The sequence below is a fragment of the Lampetra planeri genome, chromosome 3 (genome assembly GCF_965212315.1).
Source record: "Lampetra planeri chromosome 3, kcLamPlan1.2.h2, whole genome shotgun sequence".
In the NCBI taxonomy this organism is placed as follows: Eukaryota; Metazoa; Chordata; class Hyperoartia; order Petromyzontiformes; family Petromyzontidae; genus Lampetra; species Lampetra planeri.
In genome coordinates, this window is record NC_136109.1 from 8,116,437 (window position 1) to 8,135,634 (window position 19,198).

At 50.3% G+C, this 19,198-nt stretch overlaps 1 protein-coding gene across 1 annotated transcript; it reads right to left on the minus strand.

The window, feature by feature from the left end:
* Positions 1-366: 366 nt before the first annotated feature.
* LOC144734547 (uncharacterized) lies at positions 367-14,280 on the minus strand. Its single transcript, XM_078616797.1, has 3 exons — positions 13,845-14,280; positions 12,446-13,716; positions 367-381 (listed from the first exon to the last, which is right to left on the minus strand). The coding sequence occupies exons 2-3, from the start codon at positions 13,157-13,159 to the stop codon at positions 367-369; spliced, it is 729 nt and encodes a 242-aa protein (XP_078472923.1). The 5' UTR covers positions 13,160-13,716; positions 13,845-14,280.
* Between the last annotated feature and the right edge of the window lie 4,918 nt (positions 14,281-19,198).

A 19,198-nucleotide genomic window follows, 5' to 3' on the forward strand; every position in this document is an offset into this window, starting at 1 on the left:
CCCCCCCTCCACCCTGCTCCAGCCCCCCACCCTGCTCTAGCCCCCCCCCCACTCTGCTCTATCCCCCCCCCCACCCTGCCCTAGCACCCCCCTCCCTCACCCTGCCCTAGCCCATACTAACATCACTCAGCCACTTCTAGCCCACACCAACCTCCCCACCCTGCCCTAGCCCCCCCACCCAAGGCATCTCTCCATCTCTCCCCCATCCCCAATTTTAGCCCAAAGCTCCCCCCACCCCTCACCCCGCGTCAATCCTGCTCTAGCCTGCTCCCCCTATAGCCAGTTCGAGCCCAATCTCTCCCCCCCCCCCCACGACGCCCCTTCCTCTCCAGCCAGCCCCTGTAGGGCGACCAACCGCCAGCCCCGCTAGCCCACGTCTCCCTGGGGGGGGGGGGGGGGGGGCACGGGGTCATCGGTGTCCCTCCAGAGGAACTGGATCGGCGCAATCTGATCTGCGACCTCGCGGGTATAAAGCTCGCTGCGTCTATTTGCGTGTCGTGTCTTAGGCGAGGCATGCGTGTCCTAGAGTGTGAGAGAGGGGGGGGGGGGTACAGAGAGAGAGAGGGGTGGGGGGGGGGCAGAAGGGTTGGGGAGAGCGGGGAAGTAAAGTGAAGTAAAAGTCTCACCGATGGCAAAGGGAGACAGAATTTGGTTGTGTGTGCGTGTGTGTGTGTCCATGTCAGTTTGTGTGTACTTCATCGGTGGCTCGCTGACAGCACTTGCCCCAACAGTCTGCTGGAGGCTATACGGGGGGATCTTTGTCTTTGCACGTGTACACTGTATATAAATGCGGTGTGCCGGTGGTGTACGTGTCAGTGCACGCGTGTATCGGGACGCGTTTTTGTGTACTCACAGAAATGTGTCACTCACGCGTTGTGCGGTTTGTACGTATTTATGGACGCACGCGTGCCTATGCAGAATGTGTGTGTGCGTGTCGTTGTGTATGTACGTAAAACGTGTGTCGGAGTATGTACGTGTGAGTGTGTGTGCGTGTATTGAAGTGCGTGCGTGTATGCGCAGCATGTGTCGGTGGTGTGTTATGCGTAAAAACGTGTGTTGGTTTATGCGTGTGTCAGTGTTCATGTGTCAAAGTGTGTGTGTGTGTGTTCACGTGTTTCAGCGGTGTGTCGGGGTTATGCGTGTATGAGCGTACGTATGTGTCAATGCTGTAAGTGGCAAAGTATGTGTGTGTCTTTGTGCATTAAACATTGTGTGTGTGTGTGTTAGTGTACGTGTGTATATATATTAGGTCGACTCAGCCTGAAATGAGTACCTGGTGCGGTGTGTAAACATCGCCACTGGGGGGACAAAGGCGGCCGGGCGTGGTGCTGGCCACCCACCCCCTCGTGTACCGTTCTGGCCTTCATAGGTGCTCGCTAACAGCACTTGTCCCTACAGTCTGTTAAGGCTATACAGGGGATCTTTATCTTTGCCTTTGTATGTATATACACCGCGCGTGTCATGTTATGTATATGTGCAGCACACATGCACAAGTGTATGTGGAATGTTCATGTCAGTGTATGTGTGTATCATTACATGTAAATGTACATGCAATATGTCCGTATATATTGTATGTGTATGGCTATTTCATTATAAGCATGTGTCTCTATGTCAAAGTATGTACTATATGCCATTGTATGTGTGTGTGAATGTCAGTGCATTTGTGTGTTTATGCCAGTATACGTAAGTGCAATAATAGAAATTGGGTGGGACACATCCCCCCAATATTCAAATATGCTCAAAATGTCCCCCCCCCCCAAATTTATTGCTATAAAATAGATTTATGTGTATATGATTGTGGTTATGGTTGTACTTTATTAATCCCTAATCTCTGCCATTACGTACAATTAAACAAGAAAAAGTAAAATAAAAAAAACAGAGCAATGTAATACAATACACTATAAGACATTATTGTAAAAAATAAATAAAAAGTTAATCCTATGTGTCAGTTAATTTTTTCATATTTTAAGCAGGAAATGGCAGGAAATTAGGTTTCAAATTTAGAATTTTTTTCTGGGGGGGGGGGGGACCCCAGACCCCCTGGAATATTTGGTCCCCCCCAATGTTGACTCCATGGCTACGGCCTTGCGTAAGTGTATGCATGAGTTAGTGTAAGTGTGAATATGTCTGTGTGTATGGATATAAGAATGCATATCGGAATGCATGTCAATGTATATGTGTACACGTGGGGAGCGGTAGTGTAGTGGTTAGCGCTCTGTGCTACGAACCTGGCGACCCCAGTTCGATTACTGCTCAAGCCCAACAACAGTGACGATTATCTGAACAGGTTCTGGGGATCCCCGAGGTTGACTTAGATGATTAAGTTGTGTTAATATTGGGGAGACAAAGGCGGTCTGGCGTGGTGCTGGCCAATTACCCCCTCGTGTGCCGTGCCGGCCTTCATAGGTGCTGCTCGCTAACTGCACTTTCCAAAAACAGTCTGTTAAGGATTTCCAGGGGATCATTGTGTCTTTATATATGAGATATACTACTTGTGTTGATGTCTTTGTGTGTCTAAATGATAATTGTTCGTGTATGTCATATCAGTGGTTGAGGGGTCTGTATACATTTTGACTGAAAACTTTCGTAAAGTCGCGTAGATAGAATTTTTTTAAATAAAAGTAAAAATAAAAACTACGACGTTTCGATCACAACACAAGCGATCGAAACGTCGTAGTTTATTTTATTTTATTTACTTAAATTTTTTTAATCTACGTGACTTTACCGAAAGAATCAAAGGATGTGTGTATACGTGTTATAATGTGTGTGTGTATGCAGTGTATTTCCCAGTCGATGTGCCAGTCCGTAGCAGTGTACCATTGTCTCAGTGTTCAGAATCAGTATGCCAGTGTATTTGTGTTCATTTGTTTTCGATGTGTCCGTGTGTTTGTTGGTGCGTGTGTGAATGTATGCCGGTATACATCAATGTTAGTGTAAATGTACTGCACGCATGCATTCAGTATGTCTATGTTGAAATCTTTGCCAGTATATGTGGGTGTGAGTGTCGGTGCGTGTGTATGCGTTAGTGCATGACGATGTATCTTTGTGTAATCTATAGGTGTATGTTAGTCTGTGTGTGTGTGCTTGTTCCAATGTGGTGCACTTGCCCCAACAGTCTGTTAGAGGCTATATGGATGATCATTTGTATGTTTCGATTTAAAAGCTTTCGTGACTGCAGGGATTCATCTTCTTGGTTCTTTCGGTAAAGTCACGTAGAAAAGAAATAACAAAATAATAAAAAAGAACATGATAAAATAAAAATTCTCACGACGTTTTGGCCACAACACAAGCAGCCGTCCTCAGATGAAGAAGCAGAGCTGTCGGAAAGACAGCGTCCCAATGAACACCGCCAAGCTTGGCAGCGAATATTTAAGCTGGGTCGAAGGAGGAGAGGGCCTTGACAAAGGAGTTTACATATCAACAGCGGAATGAAGCATATTGATGGCAAATGCAGATATGGGATTAATCACTCCTTGTGGAATGTGTATGTGTCTGTCTTTGGGTAACATTGTGTTTATGGATGGCTATCATCGTGCATTTCAGTGCATGCTCATCAGCCTGGATGTCAGTGTATGAACGTTTGTGTGTGTTTTTTTTAATTTGTGTGTGTGTGTGCGCACAAGTGCTTAGAGATATGGGCAAGTGCACATAACCAGAGCGGACTTCATCTTCTTGGTTCTTTCGGTAAAGTCACGTAGAAGGGAAATAATAAAATAATAATTTTATTATCATCTTCTTGGTTATTTCCCTTCTACGTGACTTTACCGAAAGAAGATGAATCGGTAAAGTCACGTAGAAAGGTAATAATAGAATAATACTTTTATTATTTCCCTTCTACGTAATAAAATTATTATTTTATTATTTCCCTTCTACGTGACTTTACCGAAAGAACCAAGAAGATGAATCCATTCAGTCACGAAAGCTTTAAATCGAAATTTCAGAGCGGACTTGCCTCTTTGAGTGTAAATGTATAACATGGAGCAGCAGTGGTGTCGTGGTGCCCGCACCGTGCTAAGGAACCGGTGAGTTTGATTCCTAACCATGGCTAACGTCACTGGCGAGTCATATCCTTCTCACCGGTCCTGGGAATACACTTTGGTTGACTCAGCCTTAAATGAGCACCCGATGTGGTGCATGAACATCAGCACTTGGGGAAGAACAAAGGTGGCCGGGCGTAGTGCTGACCACAGCACCCTCTCGAGCAACAGGCCAGGTCAGCCGTAATAGGTGCTCACGAACAGTCCCTGAAGGCTAAACTTGGGATCATCGTCGTTTGGTCTTAATGGGTACTGATCCTAAAAGGATATTGCGAACAACAATTGTCCCTGCAGTCCATAGGGCTGAACAACGGCTGTTTGCGTGCCGTGTCAGTAGGCGCGTCTGTATGCGTTAGGTAGCTGTTATATGTGACGGAGATGAATGTTTTTAAGTGTACGTGGGTGTGTTTGGTAGTCGAGTGCCAGACAGATAAAATGCAGCGAGTTGGCACAATAGGGAACACGGGTGGTGCATCTGCCAGTCATCTCAGTCAACCCGTAGCACCTGGGCCTGCTCCGTGACCGCCTGCCGGCGAGCCTTCATCATCACATCACGTGGCATCAAGGTGCACCTAGCATGGCACAAGCGGTGCCGGTGATATCACTGCCAACTCAGTGCGCTAACAGTGGTTGTTTTTGTTGGTAGTGGTGCAAATGTTAGTCCAATTGTGCGATCGGCATCATGCAATGAACAAATAATTTCATTTGGAACTTTTGGGGACCAGTTCTCTACAAACTGTCAGAGAAACGCCCGAGGAAGCGGACACCGCAGATCTACTTTTGAGAGCCCTTAGAGTTACCCCTTTTTCAATCCACACCTTTTCCCCCACATGCCATGATTAAAGAGAAATGTCCATTTCATGACAGTCTGACCAATATAGGCGTCACACGTTTCTTTTATCCTTAGAGCTTGGCATCTTAGGCAAATTAACTGAAAAACCAAACTTAATATCGTGGTTATCTTGTTCGGCTTTTGGCCAGCCATCAAACAAAGACGGTCACTGCATCGTGCGCTTTCAGATGCGCTTCTGTGGCCGTCTGGAATGCTCTTCCGTCTGATATGACGGAGCCACTGGAGCTGTGCACTTTTAAATCATCTAGAATGAAAACTAATTTTTTCATAACTTATTTTTGCGTTTATAGTTTGTTGTCCTTCCCCTGCACCTCCGATGAGCACAGTTGGCCATGCACGGTGCGAAAGAAGTTAAACAAACGTACGTACGTACGTGATAATTGCCACCACGTATGTACTGAGACCACTTGAGAATTCCGGCTGAAACCCCAGATTCGAACCTCTGGTCTCAGTGCTGTTGGCTCAGCTCTATCTGACCCCTGGGCCACCTGGCTGGCTGGCACTTGCCCATTTCACTCTGCGCGGCTAAACGTGGATATGTCTCATTGTGTTCTGTGTGCGAGTGCCAGTGCTGTGTGTCCTTGAGTGTATGCGCGTGTGAGTGTCAGATGGCTGTGTGATATGGGGAGCCGTGGTGCCGGGGGTCAGCGTGCGACGCTATTAAAACTAAATAACGATTCAACTCATCTTCTTGGTTCTTTCGGTAAAGTCACGTAGAAGGGAAATAATAAAATAATAAAAATAAAACATTATATAATAATTCTCACGACGTTTCGGCCACAACGCAAGCAGCCGTCCTCAGACGCTGTCTTTCCGACAGACCTGTTCTTCACCTGAGGACGGCTGCTTGCGTTGTGGCCGAAACGTCGTGAGAATTATTTTATTATGTTTTATTTTTATTATTTTATTATTTCCCTTCTACGTGACTTTACCGAAAGAACCAAGAAGATGAATCCCTGTAGTCACGAAAGCTTTAAATCTAAATTTAACGATTCAACTCCTTTTACTTTAGCACAGAAGGCCCACTGAGCTATATCGCTATTTTTCAGAAGCGATCTGGCCGCAAATTATAGCTCAAAGAAGTGGCTTATCACGTGGAAATTTCCTCGCAGCCAAATACTCTAAACGCGTGTTTCTAAATGTGGAGGGACAAAGCTGGAGGACCCGGAGAAGAATCCACGCGACTACGGTGAAAGAGACACGAAAACTCAAAATATACAGCAGGCGTCAGGGTCGGAATCGAACCCACAACTGCGTGTATACCTGGCGAGGTAGTTAACATCTCGCCACTGTGACACCCCTACGAACCCAGTGACGATTATCCAAACCGGTCCTGGGCCTCCCCTAGGTCGACTCAGCCTCAAATAAGTACCTGCCGAGGTGCGTAAACATCGCCACTGGGGAGACAAAGGCGGTCGGGTGTAGTGCTGGCCACTGACCCCCTCTTGCACCGTGCCAGCCGACATAGGGCTCGCTAACAGCACTTGCCCCAAAAAGTCTTTGAAGGCTATACGGAGGATCTTTGTGTTTGATGGCCGTGTAATTGAAGTTTGTTATCGGTGAGTGTTCACGTAATATGCACATACGTGTCTAAAAGTGTTTATGTGGACCGGTGGCGTTGTTGTTAGCACGTTGCACTGCGAACCCGATGGGTTTGATTTCCTAGCATGGCCAACATCAGCGGTGAATATCTGAACTCGTCCTGCTGCACCTCCCCTAGGTTGACTCAGCATCAAATGTTGACCTGGTACATTATGTAAACGGCGGTGTTGCTAGACAACAACCACCACCTCAAGCACCATGCCGACCTTAATAATAGGTGCCTGCTAACAGCAGTATGGCGGTGGTTAAAGGGGGCAATCTCAGTGTATATCTCTATGCACATCGTCATCTATAACCGCTTGTGTGTTGGCATGTACACTTGTAGCGCTCACGTAAATCTCCGTCGCGTCTTTTAAAACACCTCACCACCTCGTCGTAATTACGCGACGTTAAATCGCTCAATGTCAGTTCTGCTCAAAAGTTTACTTATCATTAGCGGCCCAATTACAACTTGCGTCAGTCGCTCCTGGAATTGTACTGCAGACACCTCTCCGATTAAGAGCACGCGAATATTATTGGGCGCTCCCGTGGTTAAATAAAGGACCACACTCTGCTCACTGTTGGCCGGTCGCGTGATCCGGCGTTACGCCGCGGCTTTGATCCCCATGACCAGTGTTCCATTCCTACCCGTGATGCACATAATGACCAAGTGAGCATGACCTTGTGGGCCTCCGCTAGGTCACCTCAGCCTTCAAATTGCGACGGCCCAAAATTACGCCGTTGTGTTCACAACGGGGGGGGTGGACAGGCACAAGTGTTGTTGACCCACTGCGGACACTCGACTGATGTGCATATTCATAGCCTTACAAGGTGCTCGCTAACGGCACTTGCCTTGTTAATTGGTACATGCAATCTGGATCTGAAGTTTTCGTGACTGCAAGGAATCCATACTCTTTGGTTCTTTCGGTAAAGTCACGTAGGTATAAAAGAATTAGTTGTGGTTGTTCCCAACTAATGACGGACGCTTGTGTTGCGTTCGAAACGTCCTGATTAAATTTAATGTATTTTATACCTACGTGACTTTACCGAAAGAAGCAAAGAGTATGGTACATGTGAAGTATTGGAAAATGACGGCAGGAAACTCCTTGACGGGAACACACTTCTTTTATTAAATCTTGACTTGTAACGATACAACGCGTGGCCTCTCTTCTTCACAATGCGGTCACCATACAACGGTACAACTCGTGACCTCTTCTCTCCGCCCTACGCTTCTCTTGACTCTCGTAGATTCTGTGCTGCTGACTCTCTGTGCCTCGTGTAGACTCCGCGCCTCGGCTACACTCTTCTCTCGTCTCGTGTAGACTCTGCGCCTCTGCTACACTCTTCACTCGTCGCGTGTAGACCCTACGCCTCTGCTACACTCTTTACTCGTCTCGTGTAGACTTTACATCTCTCTCTGGCTACACCGTATGCATACTCGGCTCGTGTAGACCTTTCTCTCTCTCTGGCTACACCGTATGCATACTCGGCTCGTGTAGACCTTTCTCTCTCCCTGGCTACACACTATACATCGCTCAGCTCGTGTAGACCTTTCTCTCTCTCTGGCTACACACTATACATTACTCAGCTCGTGTAGACCTTTCTCTCTCTCTGGCTACACACTATACATTACTCAGCTCGTGTAGACCTTTCTCTCTCTCTGACTACACACTATACATTACTCAGCTCGTGTAGACCGTTCTCTCTCTCTGGCTACACACTTATACCTTACTCTCCTCTACTCTCCATTACTCTCCTCTCCTCTCCATTACTCTCCTCTCCTCTCCGGGCTCTATCTCCGCACCTTTGTCTTCATTCTTAGATGGTTCCACTTCTGCCCCCTACTCCTCTGTGCATCACCTTATATATCTCTTCCTCCCGGGAGACGGAGCGGATGCGGACCTCAACGTCGGCACCGCTCCTCAGTTACCCAATCACCACGCGCTATCTCCACGATCCGTTTTCGCCCAGCGCGTGTTTCCACTCCCCGACCAATCACACCGCGCTGCCACCCGATCACTCCCTCTCAGCGCGTCACCGGCACACAGCCAATCAGCAGCACTACCCCCACCCGCGCACTGACGCCTGCTCCTCCCCGTCAGCGCGCGTCACCACACACACACCCGTACATACGCGCTGGCACACGACGTATACACCCAGCGCGTATCACCACTACATCACCCCCTCCCACATAGCTCGCAGCCGGCCCGGCTGCTAACAACAACCAACCGCAACGATAAGACGACAACCAACAAAAAAAAAACCCTGTAACCCCCCCCAGTGTGCCCCGTAACATAACAGCAACAACAACAACAAGAACTATGTACAGATTGACAATGAACACGAAAAGTCAACAATAACACAATACAAGCAAATTCCAAAAAACGAACGCGCCACACGTCCCTGCGACTACACGCAGTGACGAGGCGCTGCAACTGCCCCGACTCCTCACGAGGCAGGACATGCCAAGTAGCACGACCTGGCGCGAGTCCGTCTGGCTGGTCCGTCGTATGGGGCGGGACACTGACGACCGTCCGGCGGTTCCGGCTGCTCCAGACGGCGCGGAACGGGCCTGAAAGGGCCGGCCCCGCCGCGGAGATCCGGCCGCCGGTGATCGGCAGCTGTCAGTTCCGAGACACCTGGGAGCAGATCAGGCGAAAATACGTGTGGATCAGGCAGAGACATTTCCCCCTCTGGGTCGCCGGTCACGTCACACGCCCGGCCATCACGACACAAGGGGAGGCCATATGGAGGCGAGAACGGTTTCAGTCGGGAGGGGTGAACGTACCAACGGCGCTTTCCCCACTTTATCTGAACGCACTGGGGCCGTGCAACGCGCACGACCTCCACGGGTCCCCTCCACGGTCTCAACAATTTAGGCGACGTAGCCAAGGGTGCCTGAGGGCAATGCAGCCAGGCCCTGTCACCTGGTTTCCATTCGTGCATGGACACCTTCCGTGCCCGCAACCGTTCATTAGCAATTTGGCGAGCCCGCGAATTAAGCCGTGCGGCCTCCCTCGCCTCTGTCAGCTTGTGAATATTAAACTTAATATGTTCTGCCAATTTAGAATTAGTTCGTGGAGCGGACAGGCCAAGTTGCGTTTCCATTGGCGGGTCAGCTTCCCGACCGTACATCAAATAGAATGGGGAAAACCCCGTAGCTGCATGGGGGGCCATTCTATACGCGGCAAGGACTCCCGGGACCTGCAGGTCCCAATCTACATGTGCCTCGCACACCTGCTGGCACAGCATGGAAGTCAAAGTTTTGTGGAGTCTCTCCACCATCCCGTCTGTCTGCGGGTGGTACGGGGAGGTACGCACCTTCTTGGTACCCAACAGATCGCACACCTCTTGCAACAATTTACTCGAAAATTTTTTACCTTGGTCGGTCAACAGGCGTTCGGGAGCCCCCTTGTCCAGGACATAGCCCTGGACGAAGGCGTCCGTCACAGCCACTGCCGACTGGTTAGCGAGAGGCGTCCCGGAGGGAGCGAAACGCGGCCTCCTCCTCCGGTCCCCATTTGAACTTCACTCCCTTCGCCGTTAGAGCGTGCAAGGGTTTTGCAATAGTGGCGAAGTGCTCAACGAACCGCCGATAATAAGAAGCAAACCCGATGAAACTACGCACGTCGGAAACGGACGTAGGTGTCGGCCACGAACCGACACAATCCGTCTTCGCGGGATCGGTGGAGATCCCCGAAGAATCGACAATGTGACCCAAGTATCTAACCGACCTACGAAGGAGGTGACATTTGGCCGGTTTAAATTTCAACTTAGCCGATCGCATTCGCAAGAACACCCCTCTCAATCGCTGGAGGTGTTCTTCAAACGTTTTACTGAAAACAATGACATCGTCCATATAAATCAAGCATGTATCCCACTGCAAGCCCGACAAAACCAACTCCATAAGTCGCTGAAACGTCGCTGGAGAGGAGTGAAGTCCCATGGGTAACCGGTTAAACTGGAACAGCCCCCCTGGAGTCCGAAATGCTGTCTTAGGTTTCGACTCTTTGTCGAGCGGCAACTGCCAAAACCCCGATAACAAATCAAGAGTCGAAAAATATCGCGCACCAGACAATACATCGAGGGACTCATCCATCCTGGGGAGCGGATACGCGTCAGCCACAGAGATCTTATTCAGGCGACGGAAATCAACGCAGAATCGCAGGGACCCGTCCTGCTTCTTAACCAGCACAATAGGCGCTCCCCACGGGCTAGAGGAGGGCGAAATAATAACGGCTTCTAGCATTTCGTTAACAGCCGACTGAACGTGTTCCTTCTCCACGGGACTCAGTCGGAAGGGATTTAGCTTGACCGGCGCCGCATCGCCCGTTTCAATGTGATGGTGCAACAAATCCGTGCACCCAATGTCATACTTATGTTTACTGAACACATCAGAGAATTCAATGAGCAACTCGCGCAGCGCACCCAACTGCGCCGCCGACAAATCGTCCGAGGCGGCGCATAGCGAATGGACCCACTCAAGGTCTTCCCTTGGCTCAACGTTCCGCGCGGGGCTCGAGCCCACCTGCGCAACCAACCCATCATCCACAGGGACCCGCGCCGCGTGAGCCAGCACGGTGCCCTGCGGAATGACAGCTGGTCGCGACCCCGCGTTCAAAAGCATCACAAACGGATCCCTGTCAGCCCGCACCAAAGTGTGAGCCACCGATAAATCAAGACCCCCGACAGCTTTGTTAGAAGGACCCAAAAGCATACTTTGTCCCGAAGCCTCCCTCACCCATGGTTTCCGCAACCGGAGGGGAATCAACATCTGTGAACCCGGGGGCACTTGCACGGTCTGCGTCGCCACCGCTTGTATCGTAGCGCACGCCGTCCGAATGTCAGTAGGGCCCGTCAAAAATGAAATCCGGCGACCCGATGGCAGTTCAATGCATCGTTGATCGATAAGAATTTTAATAGGCATTTTAGCCAAAAAATCAGTGCCCAAAAGACACGGAACTGCCAAAGAAGACGAAACGAAAACGGGTCCCGACAATTTGATATCTCCAATGCAAATGGACGCCCTAACCTGACCGATAATGCCCAACGATCCCCCATTAGCGGCGTAAAATGGCACATCCACTGGAAGCAGCGGACGACATTGGACTGGAAGAATATTATAAATGAGGTCCGATATAATAGTTGCCGATGCCCCCGTGTCCACTAACACCCTAATCTCAACCCCATCAATAGATCCCGTAACAACGGACGAACCCGCCGAAGCAGCCACAATTCTATGCCCCAATTCCGCCCATTCAATGTCTCCCTGGTCCCGGCCGAACCCCCCTCGCCGAACCGAATCCCCGAACCTTAACCGGCCCTCCTCCGCCGCAACGCGGCGTCCCATGTGTGCCGAATAAACAGGCCGAGCGTGTGAGGTGCCGCGACTTGCCGGGGATTGTAGAGATGACTTGGGCTCTCGGTCGTCGTCCAGCCGAGCTCCCATGGCGCGCTGACGCGGAGCGCGGCACCCGGACGCCACGTGGCCCCGGAGGCCGCAGTTATAGCACGTGACGAGGGTCGGAGTAGATCTTGGTTGCTCCGACTTTCGGCCCGATCGCAGAGGCGACCGGGCCCCCGGCCTCCAGTCCCCTGGTCGTCCCGTGGCGAACGCCTCCTCTCGTGGGCTGACGACTTGGGGTTCGGTGACCACCGAACCCGGGGCTGCGACGACAGCAGCGTTGCAACCAACGCCTTGTTTCCGTTGTAGGGCCTCGTGCGCTTGAATACTCGTGGCGACTCTCAAAGAAGAAATATCAATCTCGTCAGCTGTGTTGATAGGGACCCCCAGGTCCTGCGCCAACTTAAGCAGCTGCTCCAAAACCATCGCGTCTTGGCCCTCCTCGTCCATCCGAGGGAACGCAGCATCAGCAAGAGCCAGCAACGCCGTGCGATAGGCCAGCGCGGTCTCCGTGGCCGCTTTCCGTCTTGCGTAGAAATGATGGCGGCACGCCGAGGGAGGTCCGTAGACCCTGGCCAACAAACCCAGCGCATCCTTCAGCGTGGAGCAGTCCGACTTCCGTGCAGCCCTGAAGGCCGCGAGCGCATCGTCGTCCAGCATGGCGGGCAACGCCCGCAGCGCCGTAGCATCGGACCACGCTGACATCTCTTGATGCGCCAAAAACCTTCGCTGAAATTGGCCCCAGTCTCCGCCTTCCGCCTTGAAGGCTGACAACGTGGGCAGACGCTGCTGAAAAATGAAGTCATCCGCCTCGTGGTTCCTCTCCGCCTCTCCGTCGGTGTGTAAGATGGCGGCTCCAGCAGCAGACGTAAAATGGCGGACCCCCTCGCGCGCTGATGACGTCGATGCGCGCGCTTGGGAACCCACCACCACGTGGCGCTCGCCGTTCCCGCCAAAAGTAGGCCCAGGCGCAATGGCGGGAATCCCCCATTCGTTTTGGCGGGAATCTGCGGGGCGACCTTGTAAAATGTCCCCCACCGTCCCCGCTCCTCCCGACGAGCTGATCTCCGCCAAGATGGACGCGGCGGCGAGCAGCAGCTCCGCCAGTCGGGAGTGCGCCTCACGAAGCCCGGCGTCGGTCCCCGGTCGCTCGGCCGGCGCCGTCGACGGATCCTGTAGCGTGGGCAAGTCCTCCTCCTCACCCCCCGCCACCAGCGGCCCCGAGTCGTCCAGGTTTTCCTCGCGGTCAATCCCGTGGGTCCTACGGGTCTTCCTTGTCTCCATGCTTGGAAGCCCGTTTCACTTCTGACGCCAGATGAAGTATTGGAAAATGACGGCAGGAAACTCCTTGACGGGAACACACTTCTTTTATTAAATCTTGACTTGTAACGATACAACGCGTGGCCTCTCTTCTTCACAATGCGGTCACCATACAACGGTACAACTCGTGACCTCTTCTCTCCACCCTACGCTTCTCTTGACTCTCGTAGATTCTGTGCTGCTGGCTCTCTGTGCCTCGTGTAGACTCCGCGCCTCGGCTACACTCTTCTCTCGTCTCGTGTAGACTCTGCGCCTCTGCTACACTCTTCACTCGTCGCGTGTAGACCCTACGCCTCTGCTACACTCTTTACTCGTCTCGTGTAGACTTTACATCTCTCTCTGGCTACACCGTATGCATACTCGGCTCGTGTAGACCTTTCTCTCTCTCTGGCTACACCGTATGCATACTCGGCTCGTGTAGACCTTTCTCTCTCCCTGGCTACACACTATACATCGCTCAGCTCGTGTAGACCTTTCTCTCTCTCTGGCTACACACTATACATTACTCAGCTCGTGTAGACCTTTCTCTCTCTCTGGCTACACACTATACATTACTCAGCTCGTGTAGACCGTTCTCTCTCTCTGGCTACACACTATACATTACTCAGCTCGTGTAGACCGTTCTCTCTCTCTGGCTACACACTTATACCTTACTCTCCTCTACTCTCCATTACTCTCCTCTCCTCTCCATTACTCTCCTCTCCTCTCCGGGCTCTATCTCTGCACCTTCGTCTTCATTCTTAGATGGTTCCACTTCTGCCCCCTACTCCTCTGTGCATCACCTTATATATCTCTTCCTCCCGGGAGACGGAGCGGATGCGGACCTCAACGTCGGCACCGCTCCTCAGTTACCCAATCACCACGCGCTATCTCCACGATCCGTTTTCGCCCAGCGCGTGTTTCCACTCCCCGACCAATCACACCGCGCTGCCACCCGATCACTCCCTCTCAGCGCGTCACCGGCACACAGCCAATCAGCAGCACTACCCCCACCCGCGCACTGACGCCTGCTCCTCCCCGTCAGCGCGCGTCACCACACACACACCCGTACATACGCGCTGGCACACGACGTATACACCCAGCGCGTATCACCACTACACATGCAAACCATAACATTTCGTGTAACGATGGGAATTAACGTCACGTGACATACCCGTGTAGATTGTAGATATCGATTAAATAGGGATGAGATTTCGATTCATGTATTTTTTTAAATTGGATTTCAGAGTTTAGGAAAACATGTTCTTCAGATGATCAGATCGCTTCCATTACGTAACAATTAAACGTGTTATAGCACGCTTGTTTGTTTCGCGACCAACGTGAGCACGATTGTGTAACCAAGATCTGTACTGAAATGAAAACATCTGGAACGTTGCAGGACGCCCTTGCGATAGAGTCTAACAAGCCAAGCGATGTCACCCAACGCTACATGACGCACATTTCTCAATATAAATGCCAATAAGTTATTCTGCGACGTCATACTTTCGGATCAATCTGAAACAAATTATTTCCCCGCATCATCCATAAATGTCCTAACCTTGCAACCGATGAACTTTTGGATTGTTCAAGATTAAATAACAAAAAATTGGTGACACATCCCGAATATTTATATAAAAAGATATGTATTACATTTGGTACCGAAATAGCAAAGTGTATATGGTCAAGTGCGATTATACTGGTAGGAACCTCCTGGTTACACCAGCCCAAAGGGGATTATTGTGTCCGTCCGTCGTGCAGGGAGGGGCTGGGTGGGGAGGGAGGGGCTGGGTGGGGAGGGGAGGGGCTGGGTGGAGGGTGGGAGGGGTGGGGCTGGGTGAGGAGTGGCTGGTCACTCCGTGGTGCCCTTATAAAACTCAACGTTTAACCTAGTCACGCCGGCTTGTGCCCGCCCTCACAGTCGGGCATATTTGCGGAATACACCACGCCGCCGTTGACCCTGGCCATTGACCGAGCAACCCAACGTTCCTACCAGCTCCCTCCGCAGGAATGGGTATAAATAGTATTTACAAAAAAATGTCTAATCTAGATCTGAAATTTCCGTGACTGCAGCGATCCATACTCTTTGGTTCTTTCGGTAAAGTCACGTAGGTATGAAATATAAAACGAATTAAATCACGACGTTTCGGGAAACAACACAAGCCTCCGTCATCAGGTGGGACAGCCACAGCAAAAAACAAAATTGCTGTAGTGGGCAAAAGAACTGCTTGTGACAAGAGGCAATTTCAGGCAAGAGAGAGGGGGAGGAGCCAGGGAGGAGAGATAGAGAGGGTGAATTTGAATTTTACATGGCATCTAGATGGACGGGAGCCGCGGTTGGCTACGTACGGTGTGAAAGAAGTTCAACAGACACGCATGCAAGATGTGGTATCGTTGACGGCTAAAGGGGCGGAGACGTCTCATGCAGAGGATATTCTGGAACATATTGATGATGGTGCCCTCCCTGTCGGAGATCACTGATGAGAAAGTTATTGAGTGAGCGTCTGAAGCCAGTCTTGTCAATAAAAATTAACCCGTAAAAACAAAGTTTTTCACTATAAATCCTTTATATGCGTGGCGGCTAGAGTCCTCTCGTCTTCTGGCTTGAGATGGCTGCCACCTATGGGTCAGATGATGGCCTGCCACCATTAAGCAATTGGTAATTAAATATAATATTTTTGTCCTAAAAAGTGTAAAATTTTGGAAAAAAAAATTTTCACGAACATTAATTGTCACGCACAACGAGTCTGTGTGGAAAATGTCAGCTCGATTGGATCACGGGAAGTGGGTTAAAAAAACGACCGAAAGATTTGCACGGTCGTAAGCGCGCGAGCAAGCAAGCAAGTGAACTTAATATAAAGGATTAAAAAATCTATTGTCTGGAGACCCTCAACCGCAGGACTCGAAGCCTGCGGTCCCTCTCGTGGTGTTGGCTCGGTGCCCAAACATGGTCACAAGCCACCTGAGAGACGCACAGCCCCAGGGCTTGTGTTTCTCCATGTACCCGTTGTGTTTGGGGCGCATGGGGGAAGGGGGGGGGCTGATGCTGAGGTTTATTGGCGGGCACGCTGAGCTAGTTGGGATGGTTTGGGGGAGAGGGGTAGCAGAGGTATGGGGTGGAGGGGGGTAAGAATGTTGCTGAGACCAGGCTTCCCCACCGCCTGGGACATGGAGAGTGTGAGAGAGTGGGAGAGAGACACTGGAGGGTAAGGGAACGGGAGAGTGGGAGAGCGAGCGAGATGGTAAAAGAGGGGGACAGAGAGAGAGAGAGAATCGGAGTGGCGGGGGGGGGGAGTGGAAGAGCAGGGCTCCCTTTTTCTTGCACGAGTTGTGAAATTTGACCCTGTCCTGCGACTCGAGATTGAGCAGCAGCGATAGGGATGTGGGCAGGGGGCATGGGGGGGAGAGGGGCATTGCTACGGAGAGGGAGCGTAGCGTATGCATTACATACACATACGTGTGTGCATATATGAATATGTGCTTGCATCTATACCGTGGGGTCGGCAATCCGCGGCTCCATAGCCGCATGTGGCTCTTCAAGGCCTGCTTCGTGACGTTATCCACATGGCCATGTGGGCTCGTGAAATATTGAGAGGGTTTTTTTTAGCGAATTTCAAAAAAAATCGCACAACTTGTTGTTTTGTTTCCCGACCCCTGATCTATACACATATGTCTATATGTATGGCAGTGTGTATGTACGCATGTGCAGGTAGTCCCCGAGTTAAGATGGTCCGATTTACGATATTTCGATCTTACGATGGCGACAGCGATACGGCAAATTGCCATCAACAACCTAACATCGTTCAAGTATGCAGACGACGGACAGAATCTTGGTGATTACAGTACAATATGATACGTTACGATACGTTCAATGCATGTATGATACGTAGCTTTAGCGATTTCATTTTAAGGTTACCACGATACGATTCGTTCAATGCATGTTAAAAGTTTTTATAGCAGATAGGATTGTTTCCTGAAAAAACTTTCTATTAAATTGCCGTTCATATAGGTAGGCTAAGAATTTACCTTGTTTTTTTACTTTACATTTTACTGTACAATACAGTATTGTAATTAATAAACACATACAGTATATAGTGTATACAGTACGGTACTGTAAATTGCTCTGTTTTGCTAAATTATCACCATTCTTTAAGACTCCTGGGTAGGCTAGGCCATCTTCGACTTACGATATTTTCGACTTACGATGGGGTCGTCGTAACGCATCTCCATCGTAAGTCGAGGACGACCTGTACATTACACAGTGAGGAGCAGTAGCATAACGGTTAGCACGCTGCACTCAAAACCAGATGACGTCAGTTCGATTCCTGCTCACGGCCAACACCAGTGACAAATATCTGAAGTCAGTCCTGGACCTTCACCTAGGTCGACTCAGCCTCAAATGAGTATCTGGTGTCGTGTGTAAACGCCAGCACTTGGGGAGATAAAGGCAGCCGGGCGTGGTCCTGGCCTCACCACCCCCACGTGTGCCATTCTGGCTTTCATAGGCGCTGGCTAACAGCACTTGCCCGAACAGTCTGGTAAAATTGGCTGTACTGGGGATATTTGTCTTATTTTAATATGCTATTATGTATGGCAAATGCCACCAATGGTTGTGTAAACAGGAAGGTTTCCCTATACTACATTTGGTTCTTAATTTAAAAAAATGATGGAGATTTTTAACCACAGTGTTGTATAATTGAACAGGCATCTTTACCGAGAAATCAACGACCATGAATCATGGCTACCCATTGTCCATGTCTTGTCACGCCCCCTGTCAAAAAAACAAGAAACTTGCATTTTGGAAAATGCAGGGGAATGTTTTTGTTGCTGTTTTTTTAGTGAACTGCTTAAGTAGCCCGGGAAGATAGCAAATAAAGTTGCGTAAGCAATTTGAACAATCCAATGCAACTGGGAGGAGTATCCAATGGGAAGTTCCTGAGTAAATATCAAGGAAAGGAGCTCATTGGAAGGAAGGCCATGATCGCCAACGTCTTTGAGAAAGTACACTGCGCTGAGAGAGATTAACACATTCATGCGGAGGGAGCTGGTAGGAACGTTGGGTTGCTCGGTCAATGGCCAGGGTCAACGGCGGCATGGTGTATTCCGCAAATATGGCCGACTGTGAGGGCGGGCACAAGCCGGCGTGAGTAGGTTAAACGTTGAGTTTTATAAGGCCACCACGGGGTGACCAGCCCCTCCCCACCCAGCCCCACCCCTCCCACCCCCCACCCAGCCCCACCCCTCCCCACCCAGCCCCTCCCCACCCTCCCCTCCCCACCCAGCCCCACCCTCCCCACCCAGCCCCTCCCCACCCTCCCCACCCAGCCCCACCCTCCCCACCCAGCCCCTCCCCACCCTCATCTCCCCACCCAGCCCCTCCCTCCCCACCCAACCCCTCCCTGCACGATGGACGGATACAATAATCCCCTGTGGGCTGGGGTAACCAGGAGGTTCTTACCAGTATAATGTGCTGTTCTTTGCCCACGCAGTGAATACGCACGTCGTCTGTGTGTGTTTTATTGCTTGTTAAAGTAATCGGTCTACCCACCGAAAACTTTGCGGTGGTCACGTAGGCACTGAGCCACTCACCCCTGGCGAGCGAGGAGCGGCCAATAATTAAAACGAGTGCAAGCGAAAAGAAATATATATTTTTAAAAGCACAGTTAATCCACAACCCGGATAGCCTAGCCATGGATAATTGACACTCGAGTTTAGAAATGTATGCAGTGGTGGTGGGGCGTTGAAGGGAAATGTCTTGGTGACACTTTAAACTATTGTGAATCTGGTGTCAGCCTCAGTTTGGTGTTCAACAAAACCTTACCCCTGCCATGACCAATATGGCACGGGGAGGCCTTCAACTAGCAGTGGATTGAGAAGGGGATGCAAATGATGAAGATAGGTAAAACATAAATCAGGTTTGTTTATAAAGTTGGAACTTGTATATTACTTTTGTTTTGCTCATGTCATTTATCGAGTCTTAATCGGCAGCCTTCTCTGCTGAGTAATCGCGTAATTATCTTTGGCATT